This window comes from Aotus nancymaae, unplaced genomic scaffold, assembly GCF_030222135.1.
Source record: "Aotus nancymaae isolate 86718 unplaced genomic scaffold, 86718_ANA_hifiasm-v0.15.2.pri h1tg000014l, whole genome shotgun sequence".
NCBI lineage: Eukaryota > Metazoa > Chordata > Mammalia > Primates > Aotidae > Aotus > Aotus nancymaae.
In genome coordinates this window covers 76,563,750-76,584,230 of record NW_026988425.1, presented here as the reverse complement: position 1 = coordinate 76,584,230, position 20,481 = coordinate 76,563,750, and the positions used below count along the sequence as shown (strand labels likewise).

The 20,481-nt window shown below is 36.0% G+C and overlaps 1 protein-coding gene across 1 annotated transcript in view; it reads left to right on the top strand.

The window, feature by feature from the left end:
- EDIL3 (EGF like repeats and discoidin domains 3) overlaps nucleotides 1-20,481 on the top strand; it is a 449,134-nt gene that overhangs the window by 115,822 nt on the left and 312,831 nt on the right. Inside the window, exon 2 of the mRNA XM_064376103.1 lies at nucleotides 15,800-15,928. Coding sequence (XP_064232173.1) covers nucleotides 15,800-15,928 — 129 coding nt within the window. The remainder of the gene's footprint in view (nucleotides 1-15,799; nucleotides 15,929-20,481) is intronic.

The following is a 20,481-nucleotide window of genomic DNA, read 5'->3' as shown; positions in this document are numbered from 1 at the left end:
TTTTGTGTATTTGAAGTGGAGAGTTCTATAAATGTTTATTAAGTTTACTTGTTCCGGGTCTGAGTTCAAGTTCTGAATATCCTTGTTAATTTTCTATCTCGTTGATCTATAGAATCATTAGCTCTTCTTGTTGCATTGATCCTTTTGCCATTATGTAATGTCATTCCTCGCCTCTTTTGATCTTTGTTGCTTTAAAGTCTACTTTATCAGAGGCGAGAATTGCATCTCCTGCTTTTTGTTTATTAGTTTATTTTTACTCTCTGTTTGATTGGTAAATCTTCCTCCTTCTCTCTGAGTCTTTGTGTATTGTTGCATGTAAGATGGGCCCGGATGCAGCATACCGATGGGTTTTGGCTTTTTATCCAATTAAAATATATATAAGTTTAATACCGGCGTTTGATGCTAGCTGGCTGTTTTGCCCATTAGTTGATGTAAATTTTTTATTGTGTTAAAGTTCTTTGCTTTTTGATATATTTTTGGAAAGGCTGATATTGGTTGTTCCTTTATATGTATAGTGCTTCTTTCAGAAGCTCTTGTAAAGCAGGCTTGGTGGTGGTGAACTCTCTAAGTACTTGTTTGTTTGCAAAAGATTTAATTTTTCCTTCGCTCATAAAGCTTAGTTTGGCTGGATAGGAAATTCTGGGTTGAAAGTTCTTTTCTTTAAGGATGTTAAATATTGGTCCCCACTCTTTTCTGGCTTGTAGGGTTTCTGCTGAGAGATCTGCTGTAAGTCTGATAGGTTTCCCTTTATGGGTAACCTGACCTTTCTCTCTGGCTGCCCTTAGTATTTTCTCCTTCATTTCAACACTAATAAATCTGGCGATTATGTGCCTTGGGGTTGGTCTTCTTGAAGAATATCTTTGTGGTGTTCTCTGTATTACCTGGAGTTGAATATTACCCTGCCTTGCCAGGTTGGGAAAATTTTCCTGAATGATATCCTGAAGAGTATTTTCCAACTTGGATTCATTCTCTTCATCACATTCAGGTACACCTATCAAACGTAAATTAGGTCTTTTCACATAGTCCCATATTTCCTGGAGACTTTGCTCATTCCTTTTCATCCTTTTTTCTGCATTCTTGTCTTCTCGTTTCATTTCACTGAGCTGGTCCTCGACTACTGATACCCTTCCTTCTGCTTGATCAATTCGACTGTTTAAACTTGTGCATGCTTCGCGAAGTTCTCGTGTTGTGTTTTTCAGCTCCATCAATTCACTTATATTTTTCTCTAAATTGTCCATTCTCGTTAACATTTCGTCAAACCTTTTTTCAAGGTTCTTAGTTTCTTTGCATTGAGTTAGAACAAGTTCTTTTAATTCACAGAAGTTTCTTATCACCCACGTTTTGAAACCTGCTTCTGTTATTGGAACACACGTGTAATCTATTAAGCCTTGTTCCGTTACTGATGAGGAATTGCAATCCCCTGTAGAGGGAGAGGCATTCTGATTTTGAGTATTCTCTACCTTTTTACGCTGGTTTCTTCCCTTCATTAAATATTTGTCCGTCTGTCGTCTTTATAATTACCGACTTTCTAACTGGGTCTCTGACGTCCAACTTATTGATTCCCTGCGCCGAAATCTGAGCAATCCACCGAGCCGGCCAAAACAGCAGTGTTAAGATTGATGATGCTTTTCTGCCCGGGAATCTCCGGACTCTGCACCGAGAACTGGCGTGCTAAGGCACCAGCAAAACCGCCGCGCCGGCCACAAGAGTCGCCCTGGCGACCCGTGGAGCTCCTCCACTGGGAATCTCCTGGTCTGTGAGCAACTAATATTCGTCTGAAAGTGTGGCGTCCTCTCGTTCTTTGCGCTTTCACTGGGAGGTACGTGCCCGAGCTGCTAATCATCAGCCATCTTGGATCTCTCTGTATATCTGAGATTCTTACTGTTTCATTTTAAATCTGTGTGCTCTTAAATTTTCCGTGATTAACCATGTGTAAACTGGCTATAATCTTATTTTTCTAAGTATAACATCAATTCAGAAAGGATTGGTATTTGCACAGAGAATGCATAGTTGACTTTGTTGCTTAAAGTATCATTCACGACGCGAAAAAAAAGCTGTCATAAGCCATGTAGTCCAGAAGTTGCTTATTACTTTTGCTAATAGCTCTATATTTTAATGATTCACTTATGTACATCTGCCCTGAGACTGGATCATTATCAAAGGACAGTGAACTCTTTTTAGCCAAATTATTATTATTATTAGAGACAGAGTCTCATTCTGTCACCCAGGCTGGAGTGCAGTGGCGCAATCTCAGCTCACTGCAACCTTCACCTCCCAGGTTCAAGCAATTCTGCCTCAGCCTCTTGGGTAGCTGGGACTACAGATGCACACTGCCACACCTGGCTAATTTTTTTATGTTAGTAGAGACCGTGTTTCACCATGTTGCCCAGGCTGGTCTCTAACTCCTGAGCTCAGGCAATCTGCCTGCCTCAGCCTCCCAAAGTGCGAGGATTACAAGCGTGAGCAACTAGGCCCAGCGTCTGGCCAAATTATTACTGAGATGTGCAACCTCAGGCTTCCAAAGGCTCCATTTCTGTCATTTCGTTATTTCATATATTTTGTCATTTTCATGTGGTGGTTTAATGTCATCATCATTTTTCCTTTGGTAAGGAGCATATACATAAATACATTCAAATGCATGTATAAAATCTCTTGCTCAGATACATACTGAACCTGCTTTGGAACAAATGCTGTCCAAAATTATCACTCTCAACTCAAATTATGATTCATATGCTGTGGCCATTCAAAAAATTTTCCAAGGAAGATTGGAAGTCATAAGTGGGTTCCTTTTGTAATACTCAAATAAAACTCAGTACAGAACCAGTATATCTGTATAGCATCTTTTTGCAAACTGATCTATTCTGGTATCTGCCCTAATATCATATGCCTGCCATTGCTTTTTAGAAACATTAGGCATTGACCACTTTGAAAGGATAAATTATCATACTAAGGGACATAGCCATGTCAGTAACTGCAGACCGAAACCCAAAATTATTCCCATTTTTGCAAAAGGAAGATCACATATGCAAGTGATGAGAAGACTAATACAAGAGGCCAAAGGTTTCCAAAAGATAAGAAGGTTGGGCAAACACAACAATGTTAAATAATTGACCACAGGGTAGAGAATGAAGACACCTTGAAGAAGGTGAAGAAATTGAAGAGTTGAAGGGAGAAAGTGAAGAAGAATAAAGGCAAGGGAAACCACTCCAACACACAGATTGCATTTCTGAAGCCATGTTGTTTGTATGTGAATACTACTTTTGCCATTTATTATTCTATGTCTGGATAAATTATACCAATTCATAAAATTTATTTTTACCATAGGTAAAATGAGGTTTATTACATCAGAGAATTTTCTCATAGGGATATTATGAAGCTTAAATGTGATAATACCCATAAAAAACTTAGTATAATTTTTGGTACATAGTGAAGGCACAAAAAAATTAACTACTGTTACTATAAAATAATAAAATATGCTAACAAATAGGCTACTGAATGGAATAGAAGAATCTAAGGGTATATGAAATTTGAGGATTTGTGGAAGTACATAATTTATGCCAGAAAAAAAATTGGTCATGAACAGTTTGTGTGATTTTAGACCTAAGACTAGTTACAAGTAATAGGAATGTAGATAGAACAGGGTGAAAAAGAGGATTTATATACAAGTGGTTCAAGATCTTTTTTATTTTCCCCATTGGGAGAATCAGAGGTATCCCCATTAGTTCCTTGCCAAGACAGTCATATCAAAGCAGAGCTACATGGGACTTGAGACAGGAGTTTCCCAAGGATTTATACAATTTGAAGCCATGTACCCGAGAGGATACTAAGCTGCATGCATACCACCCCTTGAGAGTCACTGACAAAATTGCATAGAGAATTCAACCAATGAGAAAAGAGATAGACAGATAAGGTCAGAGCCTCTTCCATAGCAGAGATAAACCAGTGCTGGGTTCTGAGCTTTGGGTTACAGCTACAGAAAGCCCTCCTCTTTCATGTTGGGGCTGGCTCAGGGTTTGGAAAGGATCTGAGGGGACCAAGTCATCACAAAAATGACGACAGGAGGGATACAGAGATTGAATACCACTAAGGCCTCATGTTGTGTGACCCAATGCAGTGAGACTATTGACAGAATAGAGGCAATGGGTTTTCGAATATATTCAGGTTCTTAAGAGTTGTCCCTTTCTGTGCTTTATGTCTTCTTTTCAGAAAGTCACATTTTATTTGGTAGCCCAGAGAGGTAATAAAGTCCCAATTCCTAAATATTTACCTGCTACTTAGTGTAAAAGCACTGATATTCTAAATAGAATTCCATTAAGGCATCTGTAACTCCTGAAGAAAGGGCACTTAGAGTTTCTCTTTACAATTAGGTTGCTCCCTATAAAGATGCAAATTGGAGTGTTAACAGCAATAACCTGACACCTGTTGAAAACCAAGAAGGTGGTAAAACACCCATAATTTCTGACTTCCACTGAGTTAATTGCTCAGTTGTCTTTTCTTGTCAAGAACTCTCATACATTAAGGAAATACATTGGCCATATAGCCATTAAATCTGAATAACAGATTCCATGTTTGTTAGAAGAATTAAAGAGCTCATTTGTTCTCATGTTTATCAGTAAGCTTGTCTACAGAGGGGTGCTCTATCAGAGTGATTTATGTTTTTGCTCCCTAAGACTGTTGTGGCTGTGAATAAAAAGATTTACTTCATAGGATTTTAGAGATTCTTTGGAATTAGAACATACATCAACTCTTTTATAAAATGTTATCTTCACGTGAAAGCATTGTTTTAAAAGGTATGTATGAAATCAGTCACTTTTTGCAAAATTTCGTCAAGATCTAAACCTAACTTTTAAATTATGACTTCTATTCTAAAGTTAACTAGCTGTCTCTTGGTTATTTTCAGTTGGAAGAGGCCCACTTCTAATGTTTGTGATGTGTCTGTATTTGTCAACCACCAAATAGATAAGCATATGCAGTCAGGTTTGGTGACAAAGTTTATAATGTTTTGCAGTGAGGTGACTTAAAACATCCTGGCAATAAATAGTTGGGGTGACAATATAAGGTATAACTTCTCAAAAGTAAAAGATATCCATTTGGCTTTTACATGCTGTAATTTGAAACTAAGACATTCTACTGCTGTCTTAAATTAAGACTTTTTAAACAAGATATAATTAAAGTGTAAAATTAGGCTTTTCAATTTTTTTCTGTAATTTTAACATTACATATCCTTCCTGCCTGAAAAATTGATATAATGGTTTATCTGGTGATTAGCAAAATGTTCTGCTCTTCTTTTAGGTGACTTTGCTTAATAAGTGATCAAGTTAACCGACTCGTGTTTGACTTGTTTTTCCTGGAGGTCATTTTTATATTGTGACTAACCAGACTTATATACTCAGAAAAGTCAGAATTCACAATCTAAGATCTAAATAAGAAGGTTCTGTGAAACTCCTGCAGCTGGACATGGCACCGCATTTCATCTTTTTTTGTAGCACTTGATTGTTTTTATAAAGTCGGTGTGAGTTTGTGTTCTTGACAGAGATTGATGGACTAACTGTTGCCATCATGATGTGCTGCATTATTTATATACGGTGGCCAAATTCAGTCTTTTAGTTTGTCCTCTGCTGTCAGCTGAAGAATTGCAATCTTCTCTGAAAGAACAATTTGCTGGGTTTGTAATTTTTGCATAATTATAAAAATATATAATCTAAAAGCATAAAATTCAGTAAGCTATATTGCGCATTTTTCAACAAACATAAAGTGGTCAGGTGTCACTCCTTTGCTATTGAGCCTCACCACACCTGTCTGGTAACACCACAAGCCTGGATCCATCCTCTGCTGCCTGCCTGAACTACCACAGCTGTTGAGCTCTGACCAGATACACGGTGGGGTACATGTTGACATTATCAATTCTTGTCTGGGCCCTCAGTACTTTCCCTTCAGCATTTTTCTATGTTTTCCCAGGCAACAGCCTTCTATTTACTGCAGGGGCATATTACCCTCTATCCTTCTCAAACTTCTGATCCTATCACATTCTCAGCAATTTACCATACAGAAAACATCAAACAGGAACTCCTTCAATTTGTTTGTTTGTTTGTTTGGAGACAGAGTCTGGCTCTGCTCCCCAGGCTGGAGTGCAGATGGACAATCTCAGCTCACCGCTACCGCTGCCTCTTGGGTTCAAGGGATTCTCATGCCTCAGCCTCCTGAGTAGCTGGGACTACAGGTGTGCACCACCATGCCTGGCTAATTTTTGCATTTTTAGTAGAGACAGGGTTTTACCATGTTGGCCAGGCTGGTCTCGAACTCTTGGTCTCAAGTGATCTGCCCACCTCAGCTTCGCAAAGTGCTAGGATTACAGGTGTGAGCCACCATTCCTGGCTGGAACTCCTTCAGTTTGTGTCATCCAGCCTTAAACTTCCTGGTACATTTCCTGCTTGAGTCAAAGTTGAATCCTTCCATACATACAAGGCTCATTCATCATATTTTTACACATGCCCTCACCCTTCTGATTCTTCTTTCTCTACTGTTACCTTTAACCTTTTCTTTCTAGGAGTTGCTTCTTATCAGTACCTACTTTATCAGGTTTCTGCCGTTTTAAATATATTTCCAAAATGTGTCCCACTAGATTTTTATATATATTTGACTAACATTTATTGAGCCCCTTCTATGGCAGGAACTTCACTAAACTTGTAACCTGCATTATATCATTTAATCTTTACCAATTACCATTTTTCAATACAGCAAGCAATGATTTAGAAACACAGAATAATTAGAGAGTGTCAGAGTAGGATGCTAACTGTGGCCCCCCTGAATTTGTTAAATCACGATGGTATATCCCATGTAACACACTGCCATTCTTTCATCTAACTCTTGAAAGAATTGCATCATTACTTCTAACGCCCCCACCCCTTTGATTCTTTAACCTACTGGAGACTAGAACTGATGCCTACCACTCCTGTGGATGTGCCTTAATCTAGGTCATCAAGGAACATCACCTTTTCTAAAGCAAGACAATACTTCTTGGCCCTTAGCTAAAAAGCCCTCAGCTGTGCAGCACTGGTGCTCATGCTGGTCTCAAATTGAAGGTCGCTTGTTGTCAGGAGGCTTCTTGACTCACAGTTCTGGTTTTGGTGGCCCTCTCTTGTGCTTTCTTGGCCCTAACAAGCAGTGGTAGCTACTTGTCAACTTATTTGTGTCTTTTTGTGAGACTCTGTGAGAAAAGGAATTTGTCTATCATGGGCCCTATAATATGTACAGGAATTATGACTTTTAGTGGCATATAGATGGGCTTCAGCAAATATTAACTAATGACTGAATGGATATTCTTCGTAGGTAAAAATAATATAGTCAAAAATGCTTGGGGCCGGCCACTTGGTGGCTCACACCTGCAATTCTAGCACTTTGGGAGGCCAAGGTGGGCAGATTGTCTGAGCTCAGGAGTTCAAGACCAGCCTGAACATCACAGTGCAACCCAATATCTACTAAACTACAAAAAATTAGCAGGACATAATGGCACATGCCTGTAATCCCAGCTACTCAGGAGGCTGAGGCATGAGAATGGCTTGAACCTGAGATGTGGAAGTTGCAGTGAGCCAAGATCATGCCACTGCACTCTAGCCTGGATGGCAGAGTGAGACTTCATCTCAAAAAAAAAAAAAAAAAAACCCACATACTTGGGAATTGTAGTTTATGGTTGAATTTCCTTAAAAATTTTTTGCTACTTATTTTTTAAGGATTACATGTTTGTAGGGAATGCATGTTAATATTAAATAGTAGCTATTCTGTTCTCCCTAACATAGTGAGTGCCCTTATTTATGATTTACCAATTGTAGCTTCCTATGAATGATTGTTTTTCTTAACTCAGTGAATTAACAAAGAAAGCTAGTCACATAAATACTTTCCTCATTTGCCTTTCTCCGAATTAAAGGCAGAAAAGTACAAACTAACTTCCAAACTTCCTCTTTCCCTCCTTTATTTTCTTCCTTGATTTCTCCTATTCCTTTGCCCTTCTTCTTTAAAAAAAATTGAGATCTTTGGATTGCTTTAAGAAAATGTGGAGGGCTGGGAACCACTCCCAGAGATTCTGATTTAACTGGACTAGGTATAAGATATTTGAAAAGTGCCCCCCAACCCCCACCATGATTTTAATGTGCAGAGAACCACTGGATTAGATCACTTCGAATGTCCCTTTCAATTCTAAAAACTGTATGTTCTGTTATTTTAAGGGACTCTCCAGAGTGTTTTAAACTACAAAATATGCAAAAAGATTCTTTTTTCAAAATGTTAGAGCCCAAAACATTTTTGTCTTTTTATCCAGTAGACCTTGATTGAAGCCTTATGTCATCAGCTGTGAAATTTAAATAGTCAACACTGAACAGCAGATTTTCTTCTAATTTTCTTCAGTCCAATATGTCCTTAGCATTTGAAACTCTAGCTAAAAGGAATAATGTCTTAAAAATAGTGAGGCAAACTACTGGATAATATCTAAAAGATGTTCTTCTTTAAATTAGCATTAAAGTGGTTTTGAGTGAGTCTAAGAGGTTTCTTTGTTCATTTATTTGATTTGTGTCTTCCATGGCTGTTTCTGGACTCTGTGAACACTGAGGTGGAGAAACGGATGGTCTTTTATTGCAAGGATGTCTAATGATGTACCAGTAAAATGGCAGATTCTATCAATGCAGATATAATTATTCCTATTGACATTTGTATCTTATTTCCTTCTCTACACTTCCAAATTGCAAGATGGTCTGCAATAATAACTAGGATTTATTTTAAAAGTACATATGAAGGTAAGAATTAGATTGCACCTTCTTAACAAATTTATTTGAAATTTAAATTGGCCACACTCATAAACTTTAATTTGTGAGAGAAGGCCTTAAATCAAAATCTATGCATCAAACTCATTAGAATGTTCAACAAGTGAAATATCAATATTCAACACAAATGGTCTCTAAAGAGGCACAAAAGTAAATTGTGAGGCTATTGTTGATTTAAAAAAACTGACATTTATTTAGTTCCACACAATTTCACAGGCAGTAAGTCATAAGGGTGCTAACATTTTCTGTGAGTTTTACCAATTTGAATATGCAAATTCTCATGAACTTTATCTAATTTAAACTAGAATTATTACTCACTTGTGTACTAGAGTTGGCTCAATTTGTCAAATATTCTGTTTATAGGTTGATTTGAAACTCTAACTTCTACAATAGAAGGCAAAACCTTTATTTTCTTTCAGTTTTTAAGTGAAATGATAGTACAGTTCAATGGGAAAGTAGTAGATTGAAAATGAGGTTGTAAAGCACACAGCTGCATTGTCACAGTTGAGAAACATGAATTTAAATGGTCTCTGTGTTTTACTTTTCCACATGTAAGTATGTATTGTAATATCCTATTTAGTTTGTTGAGGTATTGAAGAAATTAAATAATGTCTCGTGTTAGTAAGGTAACATGCTAGACTGATATATTACTACTTTTTTGCTTTTACTTCTGCATCTGTATGCAAATTTATTTACAGAAATAGAGAGAGGGCAGGGATGATGATGCAGACATATTCTAGGTGGCTGCCAGCACTTTGAAAAGAACAGAGAAAATGGAGAAACATGCCCTCATCTAAATAAATTATTAAGATATTTATATAACTCTGTCAATACATAAATATACTAACAATATAAATACATTAATATGTGAGAAAGAGTTCACCATGTAAATTCATAAGTCCATTAGTCTGTAAATATTAATACAATAACATATTTCCATTAGATGTTTACTTCTTATAAAGAATAAGCTTAATAGAAGTGCCCTTGATTACCAGGAGCATAGAGGATCAAATATTGGGCTTTAAATTATCAATCAGTTTCTATTAAAAATGTGTTGTTGGCAATACATATTTATTGAGAAATTTCCCTTTGTCTTCCTTTCTGTTTCTGAAATGATCTCCGTCCTACTGATCATGAGGGCTGACCACTTGCTGTTCCCTGTGCTTGGAATGCTCTTCCTTAGACTTTAATATCACTGACTGTAGTTTATCCTTCAATTTTCAGCTCATGCGAAGGCCTCACTTCACTGTCTGTCATAAATAACCAGTTTTATTTGCTGTTTATCTCATCAGCCTGTTTCTCCCTCCTCCCATGGTTTTTATTAAAGTGAGTGCTACCTTATTTATTTGTGGCATATAAATATGTGATAAATGAATCAGTAATTCTCTGATATGTGTACTGGAGACAAACACTAACATATAAAGAAAACTGAACACACAAACTATCCAAGAGTTTAAGTATCAGTGAAAAAAATCAGCTATCCTTTCTACTGGATTCTCAGTATTACCAACATAGAATTTTCTTATTTGTATGGCATGAGAAGTTGTGTAATTATATACTAAGCTCACAGAAAATACACAACCACAATCATAAAGGTACCTATTTTAGATTTTTAGGTGTTTTTTTTTTTTAACCATTGTCTTTCTGCAGTGCTGCTACATGGTATTTTATAGGTGCTCACACACTTTGCTATTGAGGTTAAAGGTCATGGATTGCAAATGGGTAATGAAGTAAAATAAGATAGTCCCTAGATCACCTTGAACATGAGGTGATTGGCAACAGGTAGGAGGTCAGTGAGAAGAATGAAGCCAACATTGATTTCATGCAGAATCACGTACTCCTATCAGAACCTGGGAGAGTGGGTGGAAAGACCAGGCAAACAGTAAGTTAAATTTAGCCTGCAATGAGTTCTCGCCCCTGGGAAAAATAATTGTTCTATTCTATTGCCAAAACGCAAATCGGCATCAGCTTAATTTGCCTGAATCTGCCATAAACTGCAGATGGAACCATAAAACATGGTTAGAATCAAATTAAACACATCTGTCCTAATCTAAAGCAGGTGAGGCCAGCCAGCCAAGAAACATCAAAGTATAATGCTATACACATTACAATATGCAGAAGTGTATTTTAGGAGCCTGCTGACAGTAGGAGAAAGGACCATGAAATCTTGTATTGCCCTGTTTTCCTTTCCTTAGCCTAACTTCTTCTACTGGTTGCCATTGCAGTTTTAAAAGACTCTACCAACATATCCACTGGGAAACAGACAGACAAAAATTATTGATTTAAAGTCTGGGAACCTATTGCATTTTAGTCAGAATTTCTTACCTGAGGTGATACTGCCTTAGATAAATTGACATTACAGAGAATCAGAAGTCCCTACCGTGTATTTTAATTAGACATGAAATTCTAGCTGAGAGAGTTTGTTTTCACTTGAGGTATCAACCCACATCTGTAATAACCACTGAGATTATGTCTGTATAGAGAAAATCATCTGAGATATGATGGTTTTAACCTAAGTAACCATATAACTCATTCAAATTAGACAATTTTGGGAGTGAGAGGGGATTGTGAGCACCCATGGAGGTGCACGGCTCTAATAATTCTTTAGGAAAGAATTTGCTGTCCTGCTGCAAGAATGCAGTTAGCTGACAGCCTCCTCGGAACTTTCAGGACACTATTTGAACCTTAGGCCCTCACTCTAACTGGACTGCTCTAGTGCCTGTCATTCCTGACCTAGGAGAATACCTTCAAGGAATAATCTTTTCTCTGGATATCCCTGTGTGATTGGCTAAGACTTTCTTAAATCTGCATTATAGACTGAGGCTCTCCCTGGCCAATCCTGCCCCTACTACCCCCACCATTATTTCTTTCAGTTATTTTTATTGATGTCAAACCTGTATCACAGATTGAAGCTTTTCCTGCTCATTTCTGCTTCTTCCTCATTTTATCATTCACAGACATTACTTCTCAATAAATCTATTACACGCTTAACTTCATCTTAGCATCTCATTCTTGGAGAACCCATCTAATACAAGCATGCTATTAATGATTATATAGAGAGAAACAGCTTTTAAACAAAATCTATAGTAGCTCTAACTGTGCTTGTTGTTTATCCTCTACTTTGTCCCAGATCAAAACATTTATTTCTGTTGCCATTGTCCACCCAACACGATTACAAGTGGGGCCCTTATTAATTTCAGGAAGACTTTGACATGGTAGACCCCAGTTTAATAAACTGAACATTTATACCAAGGTACGATGGGCCAAATATTAATTTCTTTTCTTTTTTTTTTTTGGAAGACTCTTATTATCTTTTTCCCATTTATTTGTTGGTGTGCCTAAGGACCTCTCCTCTCTTCATTTCTCTCTGCTCCTATCCCCTCCCCTCCCTTAATAGACTTTCACTGAAATATAGTATTAGCATTCATACTTAACAACCCATGGTTAAGCAGAGGCTCTTTACTTCTACATCTACTTAGTATAATAGCCTAATCAGACATTTTTATTCTAGATCTTCCACAGACGTCTCAAATACAATAATCCCTTTAACACTTAATTCACTATATTTCCTTATAAAGGATGGTTACTTAATCATCTAGGCAAGAGTTCTAGAAATCAACCCAGATTTGTTGCTCTTCCTCAACCCCTAGATCAATTTGGTCAAAATGTCATCTTGATTGTACCTTGTACATGTTGGTCAAATCTGTTACCTCTTTTCTCCCTTTCAAAAGGTAGTATGTTAATGAAGGAAATAAGATGAAAATTTTATAGTGTATTAGAAATGAGTTTCCATAAGCAAAAAAGAAGAACAAAAATTACAAGGATAAGAGAGAAAAACATTACATCTATAAGATGTAATACACTTTAAGAGATAATCCTGTCTCATTTTGACCACAGAAGCATGATATGACTGGTACACATGCCTGGTAGAAAATTGACTAGATTAAGCATTATTATCTAGAGAGGGCAGCACAGGTGACATGAAAGGTTTCTTAAGGCACCAGAAACTCTCCATAATAATGGGATAATCGAAGGGACCTCATTTAGCCCTGGGTATATCAGGACGGTAGGCCCACCTCAGTTACTATTTGATGCAAGAACTTGGTTATAGGACAGAGTGAGATCTGAAAGAAGGGTTCTTGTTTTTAGATAAATATGTAAATATGAAACTTTGTGCTTGAGAACTTCTAGAATACTGCTCATGCCTTGCTTTTCTATTATACAAAAGTTTATCTGTGCCTTTACATTGATTATTCCACATAGGTGGGTGAGTCTTGATTTGGGAGGACTTTGTTTCTTGTTTTATTACCTTGTATTTATTAACAAGATTTGATATTAAGTGATGCCTGCTTTGATTTCCCTGTCTATAGCCACCTCTATGAAGGGTCAGGAGAATCTTCATCATTTTTTTCTGGGACTACTTCAAAAGATAAATGCATTTTCCTTTTCCCTCAGCTTAACCTCCTCCATCTGATTCAACACATTGCTGCCTTAGTGACTATTCCAAAGCACAAATGTGGTGCTATACTTTCCCATATTTCAAGTCCTTTTATGATTTTCCAATGCTTAAAGATAAATGCCAAAATTTTTGGCACAGCTTACAAGATCTTGATTCATATGGCCTTCCTACCTTTTGGACCTTATCATTTTCTATTTCTTATACATATTTATATTCTAGCTACAGCACACTACCTGAAGTTCCTGGAATGAGACATAATCTTTTTCCTTTAAGTATATTATTCCCTTTGCCTGGAACATTAAGCATATGTTCTCTCCTCTTCATCACCTGATAACACTGAATCTCCTTAAAAGTCTCCACTGATCCCACAGTTTGGATCACGTATACCAATCACAGGTCTTAACTATTGTGTAGTATAATTGTAATTGTTCCTGCATTTTTATCACTCCTACTAAGCTCCATACTCTGTTATTTAGTTTGGTATATACTGCACTTTCCTGAGTGCCTACCATGCAATAGGTATTCAAGGAATAGAAAGACAGATAGACAAATTCATAGACAAATGGAAGAATAGCTAGCTAGCTATATGTGTGGATAGATAGATAGACAGATAAATAGATAGATAGATAGATGATAGGTATATAAATGATAGCAAGTCTATTGAAGTATCTTTATCAGTCATCAACCATCCCATTCAAAATGCTGCCAGGATTGTCTTCTTAATTTAGATGTGTCCAAACTTTAAAATAAATGTTAAAAGTGTTAAACACTCTCTCATTGACTCCTCATTTAAAAATTGCAATGTCGCTTTTTAATCCTCCCTGATCTAACATATTTATACTTTCTTAGCCATTCCAGATTAAATACTCCATGGTCCAGCCACACTAAACTCTTTGGTATTCCCCAAACATTCATTCATTCATTTTGGGACTCTTTTTTTCTAAGATCTGCTCCAGTGCTTATGTACTGTTTTAATCTATCATCTTAGTGTGGCTAATGACTTGATTTATATTTGACAAAAGTCATAACCTGAATTTTCAGTTTTCTAATATTTGTAAAGTGCTTCATCTGGAGAAGAGACTAAATAATTCTCATGTGAAAAACCTTGCAAAGAATAATGCAGCTAAGAAATACAAATTAGTAGGAACTTGGGACCCAGCTGCTTTTTTATTTTGAAAAGTCTTATACTCATTAAGTCCAGGAGGTGGCATTTTCACCAGCAAAACTCCCTTTAAAACTATATGGATTTTTGTGAATGTGATTCAAATCCTCTGTGCAATAAAGCCACACCTATGATTCTGTCTGGTGCCTGCTTTTTACTCCAGACTTAATTGATGCTACTTTGGGTATGTCGGGCTTCTCAGGGACAGTCCTTAAGGTCTCTCTCTAGAAGCCCTTTTATTTAGCTAAGAAGATCTGTCAGGCTCCATCCCAAGTATGTGAAATGTTTTCACACAGAGACTTATAGCCACATCCATGATTTAATATTTATGTCGGGGCCATGTCCTTCTGGCATTTGATAATTTAGCACTTTGAGAGGTGGGAGTTTAGAAACAGTTGTGTTTTCTAACACAAGTCCTGGTCCTTGTATACTACTTCCCTTTACTTTAAAACTGACTGTTTGTTTATTTAGCTCATCTCTCTATTGTAGTACCTTATCATATGCAGGTAGTAAGAGCCAACGAGTGCTTTAACAGTCTGTCTGGAAATCTCCTTACTCATATCCAAAAGTTCATTGCATACATGTTCTACTTCCCAAGTGACCTGAGATATCAGCTGTGTCAGTGACTACTTGCTCCATAAAATGGGTTGCCATTTTTCTAGCTTCCCATGGTCATCACCGCTTTTCCACATACTGTCTGCCACCTATTGCCACAGCCAAGGTCACATATTATGGGGTTTTGGTTATGGCATAACTTATTTTTCTGTAGCAGTTTCTCTCCTATACTTTCGCATTTCTTTCACCCATCTGAAGCAAGCTAGCCTGAATTCATTCACATGGCAGTCTCAACACTCCAGGAGAGGAAGTAGAAATCTTCAAGTGCTTTTCAAATCTCTGTTGCCTTCAAGTCTGTTAAGGACCTACTGGCCAAAGCAAGTCACTTGGACAAGCCCAGCTTCCAGGGATCCAGAAATAAACTCCCCTGCTTTAAAGAGTTAAAGAGTGAACTGTGTGGATATAGAGAGGGTATTTATTAGAGTTATTAATGGCACTAGTCTACTACAGATATTTAGGTTAATGTTTATTAACCAATTAGACAACACTCTCTTTACATATTATAAAGGAAGTTCAAACTGAACTAGTAGCTTTCAGAGCAGTGTTTCAATTATACAGTTTAATTTTTACTATGTTGCATATTATTTTTTTGAGTATATGGTTTGAAATGAGTCTTGCAAATCTTATGTGTGAATCTTAATATTACCCTGACTTTTGACTGCCAAGGGATCATCTGTGGGAAAGTGAACTAGTATGTTTCAATGCCCAAGACAAAAACCAAATGTCAATTTCTGTTTTTTTATAACTCAGGTGATATTTGTGATCCCAATCCATGTGAAAATGGAGGTATCTGTTTGCCAGGATTGGATGATGGTTCCTTTTCCTGTGAGTGTCCAGATGGCTTCACAGACCCCAACTGTTCTAGTGTTGTGGAGGTTGGTAAGTGCAAGATTTAAGCATTTCAGTAATTATTTTTTTGTTTCCATGAATAACTGGCAGTTTGGCTGTGGTGCATTATAGAGATTATGTGTACTTTACGAATTAGCTTACTTTTGTGTAGGATTCTCAGTTTTATCATTTCTGGCTTATACTGAAATTATATTAATTGTGTTCTAAAATAAGTTTTAAAGTATTTTTAGTGACTAACACTAAATTTAAAGACACTACAAATAATACATAAATATAACATTTCTTATATTTATAATATTAGTATAATTTTAAAATTTTATTCTCAAATAATATACATAACTCCAAAGTTAATTTATTCAAGTTAAATTATCACTGTAAATAAAATAGGATGTTTTTAGGGACTTCTAATATCCATTAGCATTTTGTAGCTGTTCTAATCATTACTTTTCTTAGGTGATAAATATATTTTGTATTTCTAAGAATATAAAGAAGAAGATATTCCAGATGCCATACTTTTCAAAGTTTTCTCAGAAATTTGCTCTGCAAAAGTTAATGGGTCATTGAATACATTCAAATGTTTTTTTAAAAAAAATCTGCCAAGTATGTATAGTTGTGGATTTAGGGTAACTTCTGTAATTTACAAATAGGTCCCCATTAAGGGAATAGCTCTACTTTAAAAAAATTAACACCATGCAAACTTGTGCAGAGATTTTCTCTCTGACTAGAGAGAGAAATAATTTTCAAACTTAATACTATAAGTAAGTTTGAAAAAACTTCATGTTTTTTCACATCAGTGCCAAGAAGAGTACAAGATGGACTGGATCTGTTCAATACAGGAAAACCAAACATGCTTTGGATTAAAGATTTGTCAAACAGCATAAACCTTAGAAAAACAGGACACATCAATGGTTTTGGGGAAATAGTTTTGAAGAAGAAAAGTAATTGTGTCCGGGGATCAGTTTGAACTACCCATCATTGTACCCAGTGCATCTAACCTAATACCTTATGCATAGTTAAATACAGTAACTGTTGGTTGAATGAAGGAAAGAATAAATTAAAAAAAAAACGTTAACTTAACATTTAGTTACTGGATTTTAGTGTGCTTCATTTTTTTAATGAATTTTCCTTATTTTTTATTTTGCATTATGAATATATCTTATCCAAAGAAGTTATTTATATTATTACTGAAAGGTACTTTGTTCATTTAATTCATCTTTGAATTATCTTTTAAGGTTTTTATTAACTCACTGATATTTTAGAAGGTTTGACACAGCGTCATAGAAATAAAACCATTGTAACCACTTTGACCCAGGCTTCAAATATGTACAGCTGAGTTTCAGAGTTTAATGTAAGAATCATATCCTCAGGAAAATCTGTATAACTGAAGAAAATTAGAGTCATAAAAACCCCTAATGGGAACGTATGAATAGAATAAAATTTTAGTGCTGTATTTTAAGCCCAACCACCCCAAATTGGCAGTGCCTTCGATTTGAATAAGAGTATATAATGTTTTTGGCACTATTTGAAAGATCCAAATCTGGAATCGGAGAAACAAATGTATGTAAATGATTTAGAAATAAGTATCTTAGAAGAATTTTAAAGTAAATACTTGTATACTTTTGGGTTATACTTCTTTTAAATATTAATTCAACATTCACCATTTTGTCAGAAGGCTGATACTATGAGCAGCAACACTTTGAAAAGTAAGCACACTGCCATATTCCACTTAATTCAGTGAGACTTTGGGGAAGCAAATGCTTACAGAATTAAATTTTACTCAGATTCATTGTTATGTATTAGTAAACATCTCTGATATTCAGAAATTGGATAGTTATACTGTATTATTTTAAGCTACATTATTAAATTATATGTTTCAAGCAACCTTCTTCTCTAGCTGTATTTAGGAGATCTTGGAAGAAATATGTTTAGTTTGTATTTGCTTGATCATATAGTATAGGATATTAGTTATACCAATTCTATTTTCATGTACTGGTGTTCTAACATGAACATAATAAGAAACAACTTTCCTAAAGGCTTAAAGTGTTCATAGTTTCTTAAGTACAGCTTTGCTATATTATGAAATAATTTTTATAAAAGATCAGAAAATAGTGAAAAATCAAACACAGTTTTCATGTTAGGTAGCTCTTTATGACAGAAACTTTACCTGACTTGCCTTTCTACTGCCTTTTTCTCAGCTTCATATTTTCTTGTGTATGAAAGATGTGCTGAATATTGACTGAATACTAATATAATACTTCATAGTAATCCCTTCAATATCTAGCCTACCTTGTGTCTTTTCATATTTTTAAAACTAATTATTGAGACTAAATATTTCAAACATTAGAACATTAAAGACCATCCAGTGTTTTTATTAAAAAAAAAAAAAGGAAAAAAAAGGCCAGGTGCAATGGCTCATACCTGTAATCTCAGCACTTTAGGAGGCTGAGGCAGGCGGATCATGAAGTCAGTTTTTCAAGATCAGCCTGGCCAACATAGTGAAACCCCGTCTCTACTAAAAGTACAAAAATTAGCTGGACATGGTGGCACATGCCTGTAATCCCAGCTACTAGAGAGGCTGGCGCAGGAGACTCACTTGAACCTGGGAGACAGAGGTTGTGGTGAGCCAAGACTGTGCCACTGCACTCCAGCCTAGATGACAGAGCAAAATGCCATCTCAAAAAATAAATAAATAACAAATAAATAAATAAATAAATACCTGGCTTGGCCAGGCTTTTTTGTTATTGTTTTCCTGCTGTTATCTAGCACCAATGCAGGAAATACAGAGTGTATTGGAATTTAAAAAAACAAAAAATCACATGTGGGTGTTTTGAGGTGATATATTTATTTATTTGTTTATTTATTTTTATTATACTTTAAGTTCTGGGGTATGTGTGCAGATCGTGCATGTTTGTTACATAGATATACACATGCCATGGTGGTGGTTTGCTGCATCTATCACCCCATTATCTACATTAGGTATTTCTCCTAATGCTATCCCTCCCCAATCCCCCTACTCCCTGCTATTCCTCCTTTACCCCCCATCCCTGAGGCCCCGGTGTGTGGTGTTCCCCTCCCAGTGTCCATGTGTTCCCATTGTTCAACACCTACTTATGAGTGAGAACATGAGGTGTTTGGATTTCAGACAAAAATTATTTGAGCTGTCACTATTCTGTAGAGATGCATCTAACTTTTCTTCTATTCATTTTTCGCCATATGAATTTCGAGCCATATATATTATGAAATTCTAAATCTTTTTATTTTTAATTTCCAAAGGAAAGAAAATAATCTTGTTTATATTTGCTTAGAAAAAGTTGTTTTTTGATCCCAGTTTTTAAAATCATGATTATCCTGTTCATTCTATAGTCAGACATATACTCCTTTCATTGCAGTTCATCTGGAAAGGAGAATTTCAGAGGCATGCTCAGAGATAAACATTCCATGATTTTACCTCAAACTTATGCAGTAGTTTTTTTTTATGTTATTGATACTTATTTCAAGAGATCCTCACCCAATTCTGTGCTTTTATTCTTCTCTCACAAAGCATACAATGTCAATAAGTACAAAACACTTAACCACATTTGCAATCAATACTCACATCACTTGCATTCCTGTGTTATGTGGGATAATTTGGCAAAATTGACTTTCTCGGATTTGTGAACTTCATTCACTAGACAACATTGTTTTCTTTGGACATGTTTTGATATTTCTGTATACTGCATTCTCTCTCTCTCTCTCTTTCTCTCTCTCTCTCTCTGCCTCTCTCTAACCCCACACACAGCTATTACACGTATGCACCTACTCAGTTCAATGTGCTCAGCCTCTTAGAGTTATGAAGATTCACTCTGATAGCTGAAAAATGGCAGTAGGAAAACTTCTCTTCAAACAAAGCAAAGAAAAGGCCCTTGTATTAAATCCCTGAATTTGAAGACATTAGCCAGATTAAGCAGTGTTTGCACAGATGTGCACTGAATACTGCCTCCCTCTCCAGAGGATTTGTGGACGGACCACCTTGTGGCTAAGCCCCAAATTGCTTCCCAGTTACTCACTCACATTCCTGGATGGCACTGTGTAATTGGGAGCTATATGATGACACATTCATTTCATGCAGAAGTTTTCTATTTTCAGTATATATTATACAGTTCATAAATGGAAATTTTGATAATTTTTAAATTGTACAAATTCTGTGGTATAATTCTCCTGTGTGTGCTACCAGAATAATCCAGTAAACTAGTAACAAGTATAAACTTTTGCAAATCAAATACATAGCATATTAATGTAATCAAAAGAAAAAATAAATGACCTTTTTTTAAAAAAATAAAATCTTAGTTTTTATTTATTTTTAAACAAATATTTATTGAGTGTTTACTAAGTAATAGTTACCTGAATGGTGGAGGTGCAATGTTAAACAAGTTGCTGTTTAGATGATGAGATAGATAGATAGATAGATAGATAGATAGATAGATAGATAGATAGATGTGTGTTGTGATACAAGTACATGGAGCCATAAAAATACAAAGCAGATGCCCTGTCTTAAGCTAACTCTAAGGGAATGCATGCCAACCTGAAAAAGTAACATCTAGTAT